Source organism: Xenia sp. Carnegie-2017, unplaced genomic scaffold (genome assembly GCF_021976095.1).
Source record: "Xenia sp. Carnegie-2017 unplaced genomic scaffold, XeniaSp_v1 HiC_scaffold_6, whole genome shotgun sequence".
NCBI lineage: Eukaryota > Metazoa > Cnidaria > Anthozoa > Malacalcyonacea > Xeniidae > Xenia > Xenia sp. Carnegie-2017.
In genome coordinates, this window is record NW_025813526.1 from 2,762,532 (window position 1) to 2,784,928 (window position 22,397).

Consider the following 22,397-nt stretch of genomic DNA (forward strand, 5'->3'; position numbering starts at 1 on the left):
GATGGATGATGTGATAGAGTTCAATGTGGACATGAATCCTCAACCATCAGACAAGCATGTTAAACTTCCAAAGAATATTGCACCTACTCCAAGACCAAGCAAAAAAGAAGTGATAGCAGCACACCGATCACGAATGGCTGAAATACACACATAGGTGTGGCTAAATTATAGAATACCTGGCAATTTTAAATATCAGAAATTTTTCTTGTTAGAGAATGACTAGACAGACCTGGCTTTTATATAGGCCAAGTAAACAGTCAATTAAGTATTTAATAAATGATAATATGACAGCAAACAACTAGCTGCTACAAAAAGAAACAGTCAAGCCAGGTATCCTATAGTTTATTACTCTGACAAAATGTAATCTTTGCAATTGAACAAATTATATCTACATATGAGACAAAGCCAGCCTGCAAATTTGGTTCTAAAGAAATTAATAATGGTAAAGCTAAGAAATTAACATCACAGGACAAATTTGCAAGCTAGCTTGGCTAGTGATTGTTTATATTATTATTACTATACATAAAACTAGGTGTTTATGTCCTACTTTTGTCAGTCGTGCAGATAATTAGCATGCTATTCTATAGCTAGTGCCACATGGCAATTTGAAGCATGTCGCTCCCGTTACTTGAGAAATAGCTACCATGTTGCCAGTAATTTTTACGCCATCGTGGGCTTTGTAGTAATTATGGTAAGTATAAGTTAGCAACAGCGCTTTGAAATTCAGAAATTGAAGATGGCATCAACAGCAAGGTTTTACGATTTACCTACAATTTACAACACAGAATACCGTGTACTAAAACAGAAAAACAAAGTGGGAACAGTTTCTTAAGTAGCGGAGAGGTTTTCTTTAAAGTTTTACATAACCGGTTATCTAACACTTAAATAATAATCTTCCGCGACTGCCAACTATGTGGGCACGGCCTACATATTAATACAATTCTTTAATAAACAAACTGTGATTTCGAGGACTGTAAATATGGTGAACCAGATAAAAAGAGTACATATATATATATATATAAAATGTAATATAGAAATATACAAATACCTCGAAAATCGTGGTGTCGTTAAAACTCTGAATTGGAATCTTCAATACACATATTTTCTGCTTTCGTCTTAGCATGTCAGAAAAATATGTCCCCGTTTCATTAACCAGTTCAAAAGTATAATATTTAAACCCTCCATTTATCTTTGAAATTTCTTTACCATCTTTTAAGTTAGAACAGGTCAAAATGTCGCTCGAAGAATCGTTTAAATACGCCATTTACCTAGAAGACTTTAAAATTGACAGACAAAATATCTATTCTATTCTCTTCGAAATTGCTCGATTACAGAGTCGCGCAGTGACGTAACGATGTAATTCCGCTGCTTGATCGCAGGTTCGCTCGGATGTACATTTATATTTGCAAAATAACGCAGTTTCATTGCTTTATTTCTCGAGTTGTATTTAACGTAAAGATTTTAGACTTGGTATGCAAAGTAATAATACAATACTCTTTCATTTGAGCCTAAGTTATTCCGAACTCTGACTTCCCCTTTAAATTTAGTAAGTCAAAAAGTCTATCAATGTTTCTGATAAATGTAACAGTAGCATCACTATTTTGGAACTTTGACTATTTTTGGACTACGTTCATGAAATCAATGGCATCTGCAACTGCGGCACTGAGTGTTTGAGCTGTCAAACTCACATTCATGTTGTGTTTCCCAACTGGATGTGGTTATTTGATAATTTGTTGGCAGGACCCTCTTGCTCTTGCAGTAAATTAAGAGCGTGGAAGAATTTCCATTGTATTTCATCTCCATCACTTGAACAGATTGTACCAAGAAATGCTAATGCATTTCTTGCAAGTTTCAGCATATGGCATGCATTTAATACAACAAAGACATCTTCGCCAGTTATAGAATGTTGAAACTTTGGTGAAATTGAATCATAGGTATTGCTAAAACTAGATCCAATTTTCTTGAAAGGGCTAATGTTGGTCGTCATCCCATCTGATATTACACACCATATTTTCAGACCAGCATCACTTGCTTTCACCATGTGCAATGTTGATAATCTGTGTTTGCACACTTGCAGAAGCTTTGTCTGTAAGAATGTATCCAATTGACTGCCTCCAATGACCTTGTAATCCAACAAGAAAACAAGGGCTTCGGATGCAACAATTTGGGGTGCCTTTAATGATCCATAATCAATGAAACCACTATACTTGTTTTTGGCTGATTCACACTGGACCTGTTTACGGATGGCCATTGCATCCAAAACCCTACTAGCATCCACTTTCTTAATATCAAAAGTCAACAAAGATGTATCTTCGTTAGGAAAATTTAGTCAAGTTTCATTACGTTTATACTGATAAAACATCATCAGCGAATAAACAATTCAAAATTTTCGGAATAACGTGAGCATTCGACAAAATTTTGAGGATACTATATACTTTTTACTGTATACACAAATGTTTACAAAGTGAAAAACAGTTGTTTTCCTTTAATTTTCGGCAAACCATGTTTAACAGTTATTTCGTATCTCGCTTGAAATACAGTTCTTATAGAACATATATAAAAGAATGATACAAGTCAACTAGTAGCTTTTCCATAAACGTTGTCTTCCATTCCACTAACACTTTGATTGCACTTTCATATACTCGCCATCTTTGTTTATTTTGAAAAATTGATTAAGAGCGCGAGTTTGAAAAATGCATCTACTTAAAATTCATAATGGGGCGTGGTAACATTAAATATTCATGAACAAACAAATTGAGACCAGTTCCTTTGTTAATTTTTATTAGGATAAAAAAATGACAGCCCAAGAAATTGTGTGAAATGGTATTGACGAATGACATTAGAAATTTACCTACCGATGAAAAGAAATTTTCTCACCAAGTATTTCCTTGCCATTTTGCTTGCTTGTTAACCCAGGCTCAACGCAATAAATTGGCATAAGTGAAAAAACTTATCACTGTCTTTTCAGGAAGTTTTATTAAAATATATCCTTTCTCTCAACAAACTCGATAAAAAAATTTTCGCAGTGAGTTGTCCATTAGCGTGGCGTAGCTTTTCGCGATAGCGCTTGTGTGAAAAAATTCAAACTTATAGTGGCCGTGTAGGGTTTTGAAGTTAGGGAATGAAACTGACGTACAAACCGCGTGAATATTAGACTTTGAAGGACTGGAACTGACGTACAAACCGCGCAAGAGACTAGGACATTGGCTTCAATTTTATATTTATAAATGCATTGTCGTTATCATTCCAGGTACCTCATCGCAGGCACCTTATCGCAGGCACCTTATCGCAGGCACTTTTTTCCCGCGAAGATCTAAACCCCGTCAACAACAGTTTACAGAGGTTTTGTATTTTCTTATGTGATGTTCCTGTAATTGTCAACTTGCTTTATGCCTTTCCTTAATAAAATGCAAGATATACATCGTTTGTTTCTTCAATGTCTTATTTCAACCCCTTTTATGTCCGAAGCAGAGACGAAAGCATCGTATTCAAGATGTGTTCAACTATTTAACGAAGGGGAAGTGGAAGGTATGTCGCCATTTTCATGATATCGAAGTATCTTTTATGTAAGGTAGCTCACGCATGAGGTTTATTTAGAAATAATGGTTAAAAAAGTTATATTTTACTGTACAAGTGGTGTGATTTTTGTTCATTCAAGGATACTTTTCCGTGCTAAGTAATATTTTTGTAAATATACATGTGAACTATTTAACAATGGAATGAACCTCATGCTGTCTGTTACACAATCATACCACTCTCTAGTCTCTATCTTGAGTCAAGATCTTATTTTCCAATTTCCAAAAGTGTGTTGAAATGTTGTTTGATATAGGAGGCTTTCCTTTCGATTAGTATCCATATTATTTGTTTAATCTCTTATATTATAGAACTTGCTCTATATTGACACTTTATGACATTGTGAATTTTTTAACAATAGAGACAAGAAAGCATTGTTAAGTCTTAAGGACAATGCCCAATAAACAAACTTGCAAAGCATAAGCTGCTTTAAAGTAAATGGTTCGGACCGGGGAGTATTGTTACATGTTTGTAAATGTAGATTGTCCTGAGAAGGACTACGGCTAACCTGACGTTTACTCCTCATTTGACTCTGAAGATGACTACCGCTAAGGTTGTCGAAACGTCAGTCAACAACAACAAAAACAGTCCTCAGGACTATAACAACCTGGACAGTCTACATTTAAAATCATATAAGCTGCTTTAGTTAATGAGTTGGTTGTGTTAGTTGTATTTGTTGTTATTTTGTATGTTACCTATTGCAGATTATTGTGTTGGTCCAATGGCAAAAATATATTTTGAAAAGTGGGAATATGGTCTAGATATCATAGAGTGTAAATGTAGTTTTCCTAATATTTCACTATTTGAAATAGTTGATTTTCTGACAAGTGCATGGGCTATGCCTTCTCCATCCTTCAGAAATCACATGGTTCCATGTGCAGGACAAATTTCTGTTTATATGTTACTGTATGTAAAATATTTTTGAACATGCCATGCCAATTTTGAATTCTTTATTATTAAATTGTTGCATGTAATTCTTTGCAATAGCATTAATGTCAATTACATGTTTGTAGATGTTGATCGCCCAGGTAGTATAGTCCTGATAAGGACTATTATTGTTGTTTTTGTCCTTGCAGTCCTTGCAGTCCTTATAAGGACTATACTAACTTGGACAATCAACATCTACAAACATGTATGATGTAATGATACTCCGGGCTCAAACCATTTACTTTAATTTCAATTATGTTACTTACATCAGGAAATTCATTAATTACCAGCATTTTGCATTATAATTTACATTCATTAGGGTCCATTCAAATTTTAAATACACATGTGTATGCTTTTGTTTAATCCACTCTCCAAAAAATTTATTTTTCAGCCTGATTTTTAGTCAGTCGCAACCTTTCAATTTGTAACTGCAACAACTTATGAACTTTTTGAAAATTCTTTTATTGAAAAAAATAATAAGGTCTGTTTATGTAAAGATGCCATTTCCCCATTAAGGGTGCCTTCATCTCAATGAAATATAATGAACTCAAATAACAGTGAATTAGCTAGGACCCATTAATTGGATGTTGTATATGTGCAGATATCGGCATCTTTTTCCCAAACGACAACTAACCCTCAGTGGTAAACAGCTTTAGCTGATGATAATTAAGTAACAGTTATCAATAAATTGCAAAGTGGAATTCTTAAAGGAACTTCTACATTTATCATTAACTAAATGAGGGAAAGCCCAAGGGTTATGTTATATTTGATCCTAGGATAAGAAAAGCCAACTAGTTATGTATCCCTATTTGGGATGCTTGATTATCAAGAGGTATACAATATTGTGAAACCCTGGTATCCATTTAGACACATGAAAAAAATTCAAATTTGAGACCCTGATTTGACTCAAAATTAATTAACTTTGACCGTCATGGGTTCGCAACATAAAATCTTGTGCTGTGCATTATATTTTTAAGGTTGTTTGAGTAAGGATGATATTCATTCTTCACATGTAGTTCATTCATCTAGATATAAATAAATACTATTAAATGATTAGAGTGCTCTTGCTTATTTATGTCTTATGTTTTGTAGTTTTTGTCAGGCCAACATGATTTATTTTTAAAGTTATAAGCTGTTAAAGTTATGTTTTAGTATACCTACCTGTGTTATGAACGGTGGTACACGTTCCCGTTTTGATAGAAAAGCCCAGAATTATGTCTTGACTAATTTTTGCCCTCTGAGTCAGTTTCTGCACCGGCTTATCATGCATGATTCCCAAAATCGGAGGTGTTTTTGGGTTGGGGTGTAGTTAAACGACTCTACTCCCATTACGTAATGGCTTCCCCTCATTATAAACTAGGCTAGTGGCTATTGCTTTGAACATACTGACTTAAAATGAGATTTTTTTTTTTGGACAATGGTTGCTGTATAAACAACATGAGAGCGATAATTACTGTCACTGTCGACAGTGGCGTAGCTTGTTTACATTATGATTCTAATATGTTGTCTCTATGCACCACCATGCTACAATTTTTTTGCTGGATAACCTAAAAATGCGTAATTTTAATTGATTATAATTTATCTGCTCTCAGTTGTATTTCGTGAAAAATGATCCAAGTAAGAGCCTCCAGAAAATCCCACCAATTTCAAGAACTTGGATATATCCAGGCCAGTCAAATAATGTCTGCAGGTCGAAAGTTTTTTCTTCATTGGCTTCGTATGGCTGCAAGTAGATGTCCTTGCGCTGAAAATGACCTCCAAAGTAGAACATTTGCCTTTCAGGCATAGCTTTCATTATATATGTTTATAGTAAATAATAAAGATGTCATAGAAGGCTTCTAAAAAAACGCTGCACAAGTTTAAGATGCTGCATAGATGTACAGTTTGATGACAGCGAATAATCAAAGTAAACATGTAAAAAATACAGCTTTTCGGACGCTATTTTCTCACTGAAATTCTTTATTATATTACGGTATTTATACTTCATTCTCCTTATTACGTCATTTTCAGCCCTAGCCAATAAAGATAAAATTTTGGAATAATGAAGTATACTACAAATGTTCTTAAATCGATTGAACTCCTAAAAATCCATTTTCCTGGCCCTTGTATTGTTTGATAGAGATCGGTTTATTGTATTTTGTATTCTCATAAATTATAGCTATTAGTGTGGCATAGAAACTTCCGTATAATTACATCGCCTCTCGAGCAAGCAAAGAATTCCTATGATAATATAGAAACTTTGCGAAAGTTGACCATAATTCAGCTAATTCGATTCGCACTTTTTTTGAAGTCATTTTCCGAAGCATGTACTACGGGCTTCAAACGTTATTTATTCAGGAGTAAATAGTCTTCGTCGAGTTGGTCAATATATAGTCCTTTTTGCAGGCTATGTTATATGATACAGCCCTATGTATGGATTCAATTCGGAATATAAAAGTGACATTCTTGTGCAATTTTGACAGACTGAAAAGACAAAACAACTTCTCTTCATGCTTTAAAATATTAGTCTCATTTATGATGAGCACGACAAATAGGATCTCTTGTTACGATATTGCCGTTGCTACAAGTAAAATTAATTGTTTTTGAATTGCAGTAGTTTAGTTGATGTTGATTATTGCATTGCTTAGGTTTAATTCATGTATAATTCAAGGCGAATGTAAGTCACTTTAATATACACAACGTGCAATATGGTTATAATTCTCGTTGTTATTCTAATTTGCGTTATAATGAAACTCTTTCGAAAGTTTATTCTAATAGACGTTTTTATCGGTGTAGTTAATAACTGACGAGAATGAAAAATAAGCAAGTACCCAAGCAGTTTGGAGTTTTCAATAACGGAAATAGTTTTGGGCAATTGAAGCGCTCGCTGCACTAAGGGTCCGATTACATGGATCAATTTCAGACCGGGGCTGAGTTTCAACACGATTGGCCGAACTGAAATTTTGTGTGATTATATGGTCAATTTCAGACCGGTGTTCAGACCGGGCTGAAATTTACGAAGCTCGTCCGAGGCATGATCGCCAGTTGTCGTCACCATTAGCAATAGGTGCGCACGCACGCATGCGTGAATATTTTTAGCTGTTGTTTCAGCCCGGGCTGAAACGATTACCTGACAGATTTTTCAGCTCGGGCTGAGCTTCAGCCCTGGCTGAAATTTCAAACAGGGCTGAAATTGCTCCATGTAATCGGCCCCTAAAAATGCGTTTTTGAAAGAATTCGCGCTCAAGTAGCTAGTAATTGAATTTCAGTAGAAGCTCTTTTTTTATTTTTTTGAGGCTTTTATGAACGAGCTAAGTAAGTATTTTGTGAAAGAGATTTGAATAAAATACTGTATATATTTTCAGAATTAATTTGTCATTTATTAACATAGTAAGAGAGCAAGAACGAGAGCATTAACATAGTAAGAGAGCAAGAACGTCCATAAGCAATTAATGAATAATGCAATGAATTAACTAACATAGCAACATCGCTGTCGAAGTGCCTGTCTGAAATATGTCTTTTGTCCTCGTCAACATGCAAAAAATGTATGCATGTAAGGAATTCAAAAGACATTAAGTGTAAGATATCAGGCGCCTCATTGTTTTGCCTTTTTTTCTAATGCATCGTTTCGTTTGTAACGGTCGATTTTATTGTCCTCGACATCTCATTTTCAACAGTTTCTTTCCCGTTATCAAACGCACAGCAACTGCTAGAAAATCCACGATTGTATTTATTCATGGGACTTGGTGATTTTTTGACATAAAATAGAAGTATCTGCCTTTCAGGAGCTAAATGATTTGCAAGCAGCAAGTTCTACATTCATTGGAGACGAAATTGTAAGATTAAAACCTTTTAGAAACTGTAAATCTTCAAGGAAGGAGAAGTAGTACCGTCTACCAACATATGATGTCATCACCGCAATTATAATCAATTACAAATTACATTTAAATCATTCGATTACAGGAAATAACAGAAATTCTAACTAGGCGATGACAAGTTTATTGGATATATTACTATTCATCCAGAAATTGATAAGATAATCTCTCCTTTATTGTGTATCGTTTTCATAGCTTCAACATTGCTCTACCGACTCGCAAGTAAACGTTCATTCCCAACATTCGCCTCCACTACCAAATGAGTAATGTTGTTTCGAAAATTTTCATAATTTCTTTCACCATGATCGTGCTGCATTCCAAAACAACTTATACAAAGTCTATGACGATATTTCTTCATACGGTAGAAGTAAACAAAAGGATTTATACATGAATTCAAGAAAGTAAATGCAGTTAACCAGCGCCATGTTTCATGTCTTGTATCAAGAGGTATGCTTTCATCAATGGTTGAAACGATTCTGTAGGCCGTATAAGGTGTAAAGGTTGCGTAGAATAAGCAGACAATCACAAACGTCATACGAACGGTCTTTACTGTTAAAGCAGACTGTTTCACATTAAACGAGAGACTTTCGCCACACATTTTTCTTCCTAGGTTAGCGGTTGACTTTAGCAGGAAGGTGTATATGACGGCCATAAGAATTAATTGTAGGAAAGACAAAGAGCTAAGAAAAACCTCATACTCGTCATGAACGCGAAAATCATAACTAAAATAATGGAAAATACCCAGCAAAAAGGCGCATATCCAAGATGTCTTGACAGAAATCCAAAATACTTTCGACGTTATAAGACCTTTGTATCTTAGCGGCCTGGTCAGGGCAACGAATCGATCAAATGCGATGAGTAGTACAGCGCTTCCTGTGAGAAATATACAAAAAACAAACAATGAAGTGTAGAACTTGTAGTTTGTTGTTCTTGTTCGAATCATTAAAAGATATGAACGCCATGGAACGTACGTTGATAGAGCTATAAAATCCGTAACGGCCAAATGAAGAATAAGTTTGTCTGCCGTATTCTGGAAATGTCTTTTATTGCGTATAAAATACAACAAAACGATCGCATTTGCTATACAACCGACAAAACACTGCGTAGCCATAAACAGAGAAAGGCATTGGGCAACATTCTTACTCAAAAAAGTACGATTCATCGTTTCTGTTAATAAGACCCACGTTAATGTCACTTGCGTATGAGAGTCTGTATGCTTCGATGAATTTCTTCATCTTTCGAAAGAAAATTTTGGATATTTGCACAGGAACCTGTCGACTATGTTGACCTTTCACTAATTATATATTTCAGCTTTTAAAGACCCTCTACAACAAACGTGACGATGTCATATGCATTTAGTTAAAAACTCATCTTTTTATTTAAATTATTGAAAATATGATGACGTTAGTGTGCATGTGGCGATAATCCTGATTAGACATAAATATTTATGTATCTTCGAAAAAAATGTACCGAAATTCTTTTTTCTTTTAGAGATATGCCAAAGCTAAGCATGCTCATCAATTTTTGTTCTTTTCGTATCCAATGACCTAAGAAGAACAATAGTAAGAAAGAACAGGAAAAGTGGTTATCTCCTTATTGATCATAATATGCTTCTCCGTGCCACCCGTAATCCCCCTCTAACATCTGCCTAGGTAGCTGCGTTGTTTGCAATGCATGACAATCGTCTTATAAGGAGTTATAAGGTGTCAAAAAAGTCATGAAATACATACGACTGAAAACGTCAATAAAGAATGTGCTTTATAATGTTAATACAACAACGAAGCTAATCTATACACCTGTTGTGCAACTATATCTTTGTGTAGGTTGTTGAATTTAGATCTGCCTATCAGATTAGCTGTCTAAAAAAGGAAAATTTCGCCTAAACGATATTCTCGTACAAGATAAACGCCTTCTAATATACGTGTTTCTGGGCTAGTCCACATTGTCTAGCTGATTTCTTGCGGCACGTTAGTTTCCAACCTGGGCACGCGAGCCAGCTCTAGTCATTGTGCTCATATGGAAAAATACCCAGCCTTGGTTAAATAAATACGTATTTCAATTGTTTACATTGCCCTCTTAGATCTAGGAAAAGATCTAGGCTTTCATATAAACACCCACCCTCGTTCCTTGCGCCAATATGTCGCCTGCTAATGCTCGGTGATTTCATCTTGCAAATTATGAATCATAAAACTGTTCATGAAGATTCGTTAACCAAGAATTGTAATTTTATAATTATTATGTAAATTGATGATAGTCTGTAAATTACACCTGCTGAGTGTTTAACACAGGAGCACGTCGACCCTTCGATGTTATTGAAAAGCATCGAAAAACAAACACGCATACATATGAAATGTATGGCATTGCTCCTATCTTTTTCACAATGAATATGTATGATGTATCGCTGATTATTGTTGAAGATGAAGAATTTATGACGTTGTCTAGATTAGATTCATTCTCAAAGTCAAGCGCAGACACCAAGTGAATTGTCAGGATGTCTTGACTTCAATATTGAAACCTGATAAATCTCAATTTTTTAAACTGGGCATCTCACGTTGGATGAAAGGCCAACATAATCTGGCCAATGATAGGGAAGTTTGTGCTTCATAATTGATACTACATAGGTACCGCTTAGTGCCGCTTTTTTAATTATTAATAACGTACTAAACGATACTATTCTAGATTTCATGATAAAACCCTTCTCCTCCTGTTGTAGCACATTTGGCATACGCGTGCGAGAAAACGCTCTAAACTGCATGGAGCACTGCATGGAGAATCTTGCTTACGCGCCAATAGACACTAATGAAACTAAGCTAACAGCTTAGTATGCGCATGCTGGGTTTTAGCGAAGTGAAATTTTCTTACCCTTTTTCATTGGCTTTAAAACATTCAGATGTTTATAAGCAACATTATATTTGAAAAATAAAGGGTGTTTTATGTGTTTGCACAGGCTTATGAAAACCGAGGAGACCTTTGGGAGAACTCGAGAGCAGATCAGTGCAAGCCCGATACGGAAGGTTGAGGGTTGCACCTACTCGAGGATTCTCACAAACGTGTCTGAGATTTGTATAAGCCAGTGTAAACACGAACGAAAAACATCAAAAACATTGTTTGTAATGCTACCAGTACAGACAAGGTCTTGTTACTTGTAATACGACCTTTGAATTTGAATAGTGCATTCTAGTTAGCTCAATATGATATTAATTTGTTTTACAAAACTATAGAAATTGAGGCAACCATGGTATTACTTCAGTATTATTTTTTCGTGTTTCATAGAGTTAATTAAACACGTTGGAAATTTTGGGAGAAACGACAATTCAATCACTGTGAAACGTGCGGCACGGTTGCACTACTATTTCTATTTATGGGGGGGAGGGGTGTGTGTGTGTTAAATTGTTATGTATCCTGGATATTTGGCAGTTTTGTATTTCAGTATTTTCTCTTTTTTTAGGGAATTTTGACTTGGAAGGATTCGAAAATTGTATCAGATCAATCAATAGTGGCGTGCGTAGCTTGTTCTTGGAAGTCCGAAAAGGTGTCTCAGAAGATGATGGCACTTACTATTACGGTTTGGTATGTAATGAATAATTTTATTTCGACACGCTAACCATTGTCAACATTTGAGTTTTTTCCATAATTATAGCTACCATTATTATAGGTCTCGTTTATATTTTGTGCGGCGTTATAATGTTAATGTTATAGTTTCGTTCTGCTGCATAGCACTGAGCCCGCTAATATCTCGCCACGCAAATGGTTCACAACATGGAAAATTTTAAAAATTTTTGTCATGCACCATCTTAGTCTACGTATGCTAACATGTCATTAAGTAAAAACGTTATTCTTTTGTTGAACAAGTGTTCTCATTATTAAAGTTAAAGTTTCAAAGAAACTTAGTTTACGAAAAATCACATTTTGGTGTTGACTTTTCAGAGATATCTGCAGTGGCGCCGGCAGGATTATATTTTTTCTTGGTTGGGGGGGGGGAGGCGAAATCCTCTCAAAATGTTGCTTACATCTAATACGCACACTGTTGATATCACGGACATTTTCAACTTACATATTTAAAACATTAGTATGGGCAATATTGGGATGGCAGTAGGCAGTGGCTCCCCCCTTGCCCCCCTTTGCCGGCGTCACTGGATATCAGATAATTATCACTATGATATCAAATCTGATAATTAGGTCGGTTGAGGGCCAACAAAACATACTGTTTCCAGAGATTTCAGTTAAACCCATTTTTAATTCAGAAAACTGACAACAACCGTAATAAACGAAATATTACTTTCCCAGAAGAATATTTATTCCAAAGACATCAGATGGCTTTTTTCGCGGTTTTTATACGCATATGAAAAACATGTGACTTGGACAAGAGTTGAACTCGCACCTTCGAAGTACTACTCCGCCGCTCTACCTTTTGAGCTACCAAGCCCACATCGGTTGGAGACGAGACCAATCTCTTTTAAACTGCTTATGGACGAGAGATTATCGCCACCATAGCAGTTTTCTGGATGGCATCCTAAATTTAAATCTAAAAGAATATTTAACTGGAATAAAAAATGCAAAAATAAAAAATACTTTACAAAAATTCCCGCTCTTTTTTTTGATTGAGATCAGATGTTTAGCAAAGTCGGCCAAAGTTCGCATTTTCACTTGATGTTAAAGTGATTTATTTCATTACATACCAGTAGATAACATATTATTTCACTGTGGAGCCACTTGGGAGGTAACAGTTTAATATTTTAACTCTCACGTGACACACTCCTGACCAATAAAATAGTTGGGAAAAATGTACTTTCCAAATTGGTATATTATAATTCTTGTTATTAGTCTAGATATTCTTTGTGTTTCACTGTTATTACATAGCTACAACAGAAACAGAAATTCGTAAGTTTACGTGATTTGATATTTATATTCATATTTAGGTGAACAATAGCGAAGATCAAATCGCCAGATTGGCAACCAATTACTCACCGCATGATATTGATTTCTTCAGAAAAGTGGTAGGGACATTATAGAATAAGTCAGTGAACAATATACACTCTAGGAAAATAGTGAGTGTTTTTTCTAAGACGAAGTCGAGGGAACATTGCATGAGACTCGAAGGAAAACAAAATTCACTATTTCACGAGGGAGAATACATTAACAGCTGTCACTAAAATTTTTGTCTTTCTGGAAGATTTGTCGTGTGAAATTTCGCTGCAACACGTTGACGAAAAGTGACCAAAGCATTTTGGTCGACTTGCGAGTGTTTTCTGAATCCTTTTTTTTCTATTAGTATTTAATAGTTGAATTTCGTCGCTTAGTAAGCTCCAGAAATGGTTTTTGTTTTGTTTTCGGCTTTATAGATGTTTTATTAGTTATTTAAAATGAGCAGGTAACATTTTCACTTGTTTCCCTGACGGAAACATTGCATTTATTTTACGTCATGCTACTACGAATCAACCAATCACATTTAGCATACGCAGCACCTAAATAACAACGACTTTGCGTTCTCGAAACAATCGCTGGCATTTCTTAAAAATATATATCTCCGTTGACGTAACGTGATCGTGCAAGTGATCGATGTTTTGACTTTGGTCATGTAAGGCATCTCTAAGGTCGTTAGGTATGAGGGCTCAGTACACCACCGGTTAATTGACATTAATTTCGATTGTAATAACTACTTGGACTGCCGAAATGTAAGCCTGAGTTTGAAATTCGGATTTCCTGTACTGTCGTAAAATTACACCAATCACGCGTGACTGACACGAAATTCTTGAACGAAATAAAATCTTTCCTGGATCGTTTCACGCGTGATAGTCACTAATGACACTTTTAGCCAACACGATTAACTTATATACTATTGTCACATGTGAGATTACATTGCCGTGAATTTCATTGTGCTATTTGGCAACTATAATAATACCCAAATTTAACCAAACACTGTTCTCTAGTGGCCTGATTGAACGCCAAATAGGCGTTTTATAAACTTTATTAACTGACATTGTGGTCATGTAGGCATGATAATTTTCCCAATTGTACAATAGCAAATTGTTATTCAAGTTGCCCTCAGCGTGGATACAATGAAACTAATATTCAATAATTTGTTTGCCTGCTGAAACGCCATATGATGGATAACTAAATTGATAGCGAGGTCAATTACGTGACACATGGTACGAAGATGTACTATCCCCTATAGTGCTGTTTTATGGTAAACAATCGGTTCTATTATTTTTTAGTTAGATACATTAGTGCAATCAGAGGATGGAACCGCGGAATCTGTACATTTATTACATGCAGCCGCCGATCTTCCAAAGTCTATAAGTGTGTCAAACGCCGAGGTAGATTTCTTCCTTTTTATTCATCTGATTTATGTTTGTTTTTTTGTGCTATGGAGAACTTAATTATTACTGAGTAGAAATTTCTTTTCTACAACAATACAAATATGTCATGAATCACTTGAAAATTGTTCACTCTATGTTATCTAAAATATTTTCGAGCATGGATGGCAATGGCAGCTCCAGGGTATGTTCAATTAAATCACTACAAATTAAATTCTAAGATATATAAATATATGTAAATATTTTTTAAGTATGGACTGACCTAAACGGTAAATGGCATATTTATTTTTGTATTTTTGTAACAAAGAAATTGGCGTTGTAAATTGGTTGATATGCGACTTGTTTTTACTGAAATTTCTTTGTTTTGTACAAAATGAACTTCTTCTGGATTGTAAAATTCACTCTCGCTATGGTAACTTTCATCTGAATATATTTTGCTTTCTTGTTAAACAATTTAAAAATTTTAAAAATTTATAAGTCAAGTTTAAAAATTTCAATTTCACTTTGTGAACAAATACATTCCCAAAAAAACAACACTTTTTAACCACGGTCAAGATATCCCAAAAAGCTGCCCGATGCTACAACCAGTCAGATTGCGCAAAATCAAAAGATATCGAAACGCATGCATAAATAAGAAATGAATGTAGTTACTAAGTTTATGAATATTTGACATTTATAAATCCACACACTTAAAATCAGTTAAAGTAGTAAAATTGCACGACGAATTGAGCTGACATACCCTGAATCTGCCACATGATTTGTTTCCAAAAATGAATCAATCAATGTATCAATATATGTTCCCCCTGTCATTAAGAAGTAAGATGTGGTAATGGTAGGTATGATGAAGGAAATTATATATTTTTATTTCGACACTTTTGCATTGCCTGTTGATCCTTCTCAACAGAAGTACCCTAACCGATGTGTAAAATGTATTTTTCTCGATAGAATCTTCTGGATATGTGGGTTAAAGACAAATGGCTGTCTAAGGTAAAAATTTGTATAGGCAGTTTATAGTTTGTAGTGATCTTCTTACAAAGTACGTCGAAATCTCGACTTCAAAAGTCAAATTACAAAAATTTTTATTAGAATCAACCTCATTTTGTAGTCTTTAGTCGACTTCTCTCGGCTTGTCGTAAGGCTCTTTTCCACTCATCCCAAAATGCTCTCCCTGCGAGCTTGCGAGTCTGTTCGCGCGATCAACAAATTTTGTTCAAATAATTTAACTATGCTGCAAGTCATGGTAAGTTCGCTGTGAGTAACTCGTATGCACTCGCAGTGAGCTTACGAGTACGTTTTTGCGATGAGTGTTGAAAAGACCCTTTATAATTGAAAGCAAACATCATGAATATTTTACTTTGTAAAAAACTGTCCGCGTTGTTAAATTATAGATATTTTTTCCTTCACACACGCTTCTAGTTGGCAGAAGGGTTATCTTTGAAGTATAATATAGACTATGATTATTTACTTTATGTACTTACAAAACTGTATTGTATTTTTCATTTTATATCTTTACGAAACATGCAAAAGTTTTCTCGGTGTTTTCAAGTAAAATGAGTTTTTAAATTGATTGAATGAATCACCCATTTTTGAGAATTGTTTGGAAACATTTGTAGAGGTTGGCTTAACTCGTCATTCGGCGTATTAGATTTAGTTCAACGTCTAATTATATAATTCTAACAAGCACTGCACATGTAAGTATTTATAGTGCATATGTTTTCCTCTAGTCGTCTGGTAGCTACTGGCTTGGGCCTCGCGCGTACCTGGAACTGCAACCATACCTGAAAAGGATCTACCATGATTATATTGTTGATTGTAGTATATGCATGAACATTGTTCTGAGGGTACGTTTGTCGTTGAACCTGCTAGTTTTACGACTTTTGTTCTTGTGTATGGACATTGTATAGATTTTTAACCAGTAAATTGTCAATAAAAAATTTAAACTAAGAATTTGCTTGTTGAAATTAAATTTTGAGGAAAATTTGTCAAAAGGAAAATGTACCAATTGTCACACGATGAACTCAAATAGTAACTATAAATATTCTCTCAGAATTGTAATTTGGGCTTTTTTTGCCACATAATTCAACCTCCATTTGATGAGTAAATATGTTTATTTTGTGAATGCTCTAAACATCTCTCTGTTCACGTTTATTATCCAAGATCTTTACCATTAGATGCTCATGCAAGCTATGGGCCATTCTATGTAAACTAGAATATTTCTTCTCAGATATGTAAATATCCTGGAATCACAAAACCAGTTAAGGCAAAATACGTTAGACTTACTCCCGTGTTTTCTTTGCTCTGCTTGCTTTAATTCTACCGTTATTAACAAAATCACGATTCTTTTGAAAACTTTAATTACATCACTGTTGACTTATTCTTTCATAGTAACATGTTGATCAGTTTGTATAAAATTACTTTAGGGACAAAACTGTGTTGCATGTGACGTGAAGATCCATCATCACTGCGCAGCTAAGTATTTCTACCAAAGGTAATTAAGTTGGGATTTTTGATATTGATAATAAGATTACGTTTCCCGCCAGGACAATCTATTGTAAGTGTCATAAATTTATTGATTTAATTATTTTAGAATATTGAAGAAATGTCCTGGATGTCAAATAGAATGGCCCCACGATATTGATCCAAGTCTTGCAAGGATGGAGGGTAAGGCTTACATTAAACTATCTTAATTGTGTATTTGGAATGACCATGAAATTAAACTGCTATAATTTATTTTGTTTAATATGCAAGACTGCCTCCTCGGCATCAAGCTATTGTATATACATACATATTACATTACATAAAAGATAAAAGTTTCTCCGGATTTTAAATGATTTTTATTGAGCTTTCATTGTCATGACAACGCATTCCACCCCACCCAATCACATTAATCCACCAGCTAATCCAATTAGACGCTCTAAGCGTCTACAAGCAAAAAGCACATGTAAATAGTAATTTCCTCATTCTGATGAAGTCTCGAAGCAACGAGTTGAAAGCTCAATAAAAATCATTGAAAATCCGGAGAAACTTTTATCTTTTATGTATTAAATGCCTGGATTACCAATTTTCAAACTTACATATTACATTATATATATTGTTGAAACGTAGGAAATAAAAACTCGCTCTGCAACCAGTGTCCCAGCTGATTTGGGCCCCTTTAAATGGACTCTTCTGCCCAAATCCACTATCGTGGGTCCAAATCTGCTGTAACACCTGTGCCATTTGCAATACATTTTTTGTAAATATCCATGTCCGCTTTATTACAGTAGCTGTAAATAACGGCTCGTACAGACAAAATGCACGATCAAGAACAAGTGAATTTGGAAGTTCTGGCAGTGTTGGCAAGAAAAAACCAAGACGATAATGAGCTAAGTTCATAAAAATCATGTGTCAATAAAGATATGAAAAATACTAGTGGTTAATATAATACATTTCGCTTTAACAAAAGGAAATGTCTTCTCTATCATGATTGTACGAGACTTGTGCATCGTCATTTCATAGTTTGGTTGGACTAACCGTGTTTTGTAAACACTCCAAACATGCTACATCAACTGAAAGTAGGTGTGCGTTGCGCACATGTGTTAAACTTGATTTGATGATCTCGTGAATGAGTGTATTGCTTCAGCATGAACACAATTCAAAAAAAGCTGTGTTATTTACGAAATTCTGCATTCTAAGAATGCCCCTCGGTCTATCTAGTAAATTAAATTGCTTGCTGCATATTTTTATATTAAAATTAAAGTTAAAGACACTTTGTCTCACAAGATACCTTTCCTTGGCAACCGACGTTCATCTCTAAGAAACATGTTTGAATTCCATATGAATTAACAAAATTGCACAGAACATAATACATGTAACTTCAAAGAACGTGTAAGCTAGGCTTTCTTTCTGTAAAATCGTAGAGAGTGTTCTACAAGTTGTCGTAGTATCCATTGTGGCATTTTGATTTCGCATATGGGTACAATAAAACATTGAAAAGTTCGGGCTTGTTTTGCCCCTGATGAAAATTTTAGTAATATAACACGTTATTCACCACTACAAGAAATTATTGGCATTTAATGTACACCACAAATTGTTTGAAGATAGACATGTTTCGACATCTCATGATGCCATCTTCAGTATAAATGAATAATTACATAGATAATACAAAGTTTATATAAAAGTAATATGATACAGTGACATAAATATATAAATATGGATAAATTATAAAAATAATAAGGAAATGAGATAAATTAATGGGGAGCGTGTTACAAACTAAATATTTTGTTGAATCTAAAAACTTGAACATTGAGGTCAGGGTTAGTTTTGTTAATGTGGAGTGCTTCTTTGATTTTAAGGGAGAATGAGGTGTCTGCAGTGTCGATAATTTTGAAGCAGGAGGGTGAATAGTTGGTTTTACATGAGTGAGATTTAAGAAGGTGTCAGTAGATATTAGAGTTTTTTTCTGTTGTGGTATGTTCCCTGATTCTGGTGGATAAATGGCGCGAAGTTTCGCCAATATATCGGGAATTACATCCCGCGCAATTGAATTCATATACCACCATTGAATCAGGGATCGGGTCTTTGAATGAGAGGAAGTTTTTGATTTTAAATGATGTGAAAATTAGTCGAACATCATTATGTGTACAGCAGCGTTTCATAATGTTCGTAAGTCTGCGCTGTGTGTGTTGTGAGTAATGTTCGATGTACGGTAGTTTAAAGTATTGAGTTGTTATTTTGGAATTTTCGTTTGCGTTGGTTGTGGTCGTCGTATCAGTAGTTTCGGTGTCTAAGTCGAGGTTGTTGCTTTGTTTGTTGTCGAGATATCGTTTTACGGTTCTGTTAATAAAGTGAAGTGGGAAGGAGTTTCGTAAAAGAATGGATGTGATGTTTTTTATGTCTCTTTGAAGGCCGTTGGTCGTATTGTTAAGTTTGTATGCTCTTTCGAGTGGTGTGCGTTTAAGTCCAGTTTTGTGCGAAGATTATGTAAAACTAAAATATTTCATCGGAAGTCCTGTGTATGTTGGTTTGTGATATGTAGACGTTGTACAGGTGTGATTTTGTTAGTAAAATGTCAAGAAATGGTAGTTGATGTTCTTGTTCAGTTTCAAATGAAAATCTAATGTTTGTGTGCTGTGTGTTGATGCATTTGTAAAATTTCATGGTCTCAGCTTCGTTAGTTAAAACACAAAAAATATCGTCAACGTATCTGCGGTAAAATAGTGGTTTAGTGTCGTTGTAGTTGTTTAGCCAGTTTCGTTCATGTGTGCCCATGAAAATGTTAGCAAGTATGGGTACTAAGGGAGAGCCCATCGCAACACCGTCCGTCTGGTCATAAAATTTTCCATGAAATAGAAAATGCGTCTGTGCTGTCGCTATCAAAAACAGTTGCGTGAGATCCATCCTGTTTATAGTGATACTTGGGTTGTGTGTGAAAATTGCGTCAATTGCTAGGTTGATGGTTTCAGTAAGCGGTATGTTGGTGAATAAACTTTCAACGTCGTAGTAGATGAAGAAGGAGTGAAGAAGAAGTTAAGGAGATGAAGAAGGAGTGAAGGAGAAATATTGTTTCCCCGGAAGGTTTTACCTGAAGGGGAGACGTAGTTCTCCGAGCTTCATCGTAGACTGATATGAGCAATACTTTTGCAGATCTCGCGTGGAGAGAGGTCTGGTACCACGAATGATACATATGCTGCGCATGTCTATTGCTTCCTGTTGAACGAGTGGCCACCATGCTATAGAACTCACACAAATGGCACCCAGGGCGGGGAGGGAAGGATCTCCCTCGGTTGGGGAACAATATTGCTCATATCAGTCTACGAAGAAGTTCGGAGAATTACGTCTCCCCTTCAGGCAAGACCCTCCGGGAAAACTATATTTCTCCTTCACTCCTACTCCGACTGATACTCACAATACTCTTGCAGATTGAAAAGAATGCTGACATCTATAACCATTTAATAACCGTAAACATTAAAAGTATGCGACATGTGTAACTATTACTATTTAGAAATTACCGAGTTCGCAAATGTTCCTTTGCCAAAATTTGTAGGTCTCAGGTAATGATTGCGAAAAGTTTTTACAAATCACCAGTCAGCAGCTTCCAATATCATTTCCCAAGGAATTCCTGCTTCAGCAGCCTCTGATGTCGAAGCTCCGCGAGTTGAATGTCCAGTGAATTCTGGGTCTATCCCAGCTAGCTTTTTCACGTTGCGTAACAATCTTGACACCGTTTGACTGGATATTGGAGTGTGCGAGGCAACTATTTCCAATAAGAGCTTTGAGGACCGTCTTATAGTTGCTGTCCGGGCTCTGTAGGCTCTTAAGGTATTTACGATGCAGACTTTGTGTTGCCGGGGTAGGCTGGTAAAAATATCTTCCTATCCGGATGGCCTGGACGAGATTGCTTCATGTGATTGGCCAATGCAAATTCCCAGGAGTCATCCTTCTCGGCCAGGTGATTCAAATCAAGAGCAGCCAATTCCTGAGCTCGTGCAGCCGAAGTTAGCGCTAGCAGGAAAACGATGTTTAGCGATAGTTCCCGCAGGGAAAGTTCTTCCACAGGTTTCTGTCCCTTTAAGTAATCCAAGGAAATCTGAACCTTCCACGTGGAACTATGTTTCGGTTGAGGGGGATTTATTCGGTAAATTCCTGTCATGAACTTCGAAACCAACGGAAGCTCCCCTAACGGTACTGATTCCACTGGATGATGTGTTTGCGAAATTACTGACTTGTGTACCCCTATTATCCTGTTGGACAGGTGGTCGTATTTTGCCTTCTCGGCCAAGAACGACAGTACATTGTTTACAGAGGCAGTAAAGGGACATAGTGACCGTGTAAATCACCAACGTGACGAAGCGTTCCATTGGCCGGAGTAGCGTTTCTGTGTGGATTCACTCCAGGACGACAGTAAAATGTCTGTAGCATTCCCGGACACGGGCCATGTAGTTAACCGGAGTTAGCGATGCATTGGGTGTCGCCTCTCTGGTTCGAACGGCAGAGAAATCAGAGCTGAAACTTGTGGTAACTGGCGTGGGTAATCCACCAGTATTTTTAGCAGAGCTGGAAACCATGATTGACCTTTCCAAAGGGGAAGCAGCAGAGCTGTGGCTTTGTCTGTGTGGAGTTTTTGGATGATCCTCTGCAGAAGGACTACTGGTGCATAAATCCAACTCCTCCAGCTGCTCGAATCGCAAAGAAATGGGTTGGTTTCAATTGCCTCTGGATCTCGATACATACAGTGGATGGCGGTGTTTGGCCCGTATGGCAAAGAGGTCCAACCTGGGACGATTCGCTAACAAATCGGTGCACTATCTGCTGGAAAATCTTGTAATTCAGAGTCCACTCGTAGTAGTTGTTGAATTACCGAGATGCCTAATCTGCAATGCTGTTGGAAGTCCCTAGAATGTGCTTTGTCCCCTCTCGCTTGTTGAGGTATGCAACAGTTGTGGACTTGTCCATTGGCAACAAGATATGTTTTGGTGTTGGTGCATAGGTGCGGAAGAAAGTTGCAGGGCAAGCTTCTGTCAAGTCCAACTTCATCATAAAGTCTCCTGGCAGTATTAAGTTTTTACCACTTGAGACCCTCCATCCGGAAGGATTCTGTCCAGACAAATCGGTTTAGAGCTCTTAGGTTGATTACAGGTCGAAAATTCCCGCTTCTAACCTCCTCCACGAGGAAGAGTGTTGAAAAAAACTGGTCAGGTTGGGGTTGAACTTGTGAGATCGCACTTTTCTTTATAAGATCGTCCAA

The 22,397-nt window shown here is 36.0% G+C and overlaps 2 protein-coding genes and 1 long non-coding RNA gene across 4 annotated transcripts; 1 reads left to right on the forward strand and 2 right to left on the reverse strand.

Annotated features, from left to right (window-relative positions):
• Window positions 1–14: 14 nt before the first annotated feature.
• On the reverse strand, window positions 15–21,349 carry LOC124457634. Of its 2 annotated transcripts, none has more exons than XR_006952701.1 (4): window positions 21,339–21,349; window positions 12,747–12,756; window positions 6,018–6,024; window positions 15–516 (listed from the first exon to the last, which is right to left on the reverse strand). It is a non-coding gene; the product is annotated as an uncharacterized LOC124457634 (long non-coding RNA). The 2 variants fall into 2 exon arrangements; XR_006952702.1 differs by having other exon boundaries at window positions 15–528.
• LOC124457633 (non-structural maintenance of chromosomes element 1 homolog) lies at window positions 3,318–18,436 on the forward strand. The gene is made up of 9 exons (XM_047007841.1): window positions 3,318–3,528; window positions 11,803–11,924; window positions 13,274–13,351; window positions 14,570–14,671; window positions 15,617–15,658; window positions 16,396–16,512; window positions 17,092–17,159; window positions 17,259–17,332; window positions 17,935–18,436. Exons 1-9 carry the CDS (start codon window positions 3,390–3,392, stop codon window positions 18,030–18,032), a joined length of 840 nt encoding a protein of 279 aa, XP_046863797.1. The 5' UTR covers window positions 3,318–3,389; the 3' UTR covers window positions 18,033–18,436.
• Window positions 7,816–9,901, reverse strand: LOC124457631 (adenosine receptor A3-like). The gene has a single exon (XM_047007840.1). The coding sequence runs from the start codon at window positions 9,514–9,516 to the stop codon at window positions 8,563–8,565; it is 954 nt and encodes a 317-aa protein (XP_046863796.1). The 5' UTR covers window positions 9,517–9,901; the 3' UTR covers window positions 7,816–8,562.
• Window positions 21,350–22,397: the final 1,048 nt, after the last annotated feature.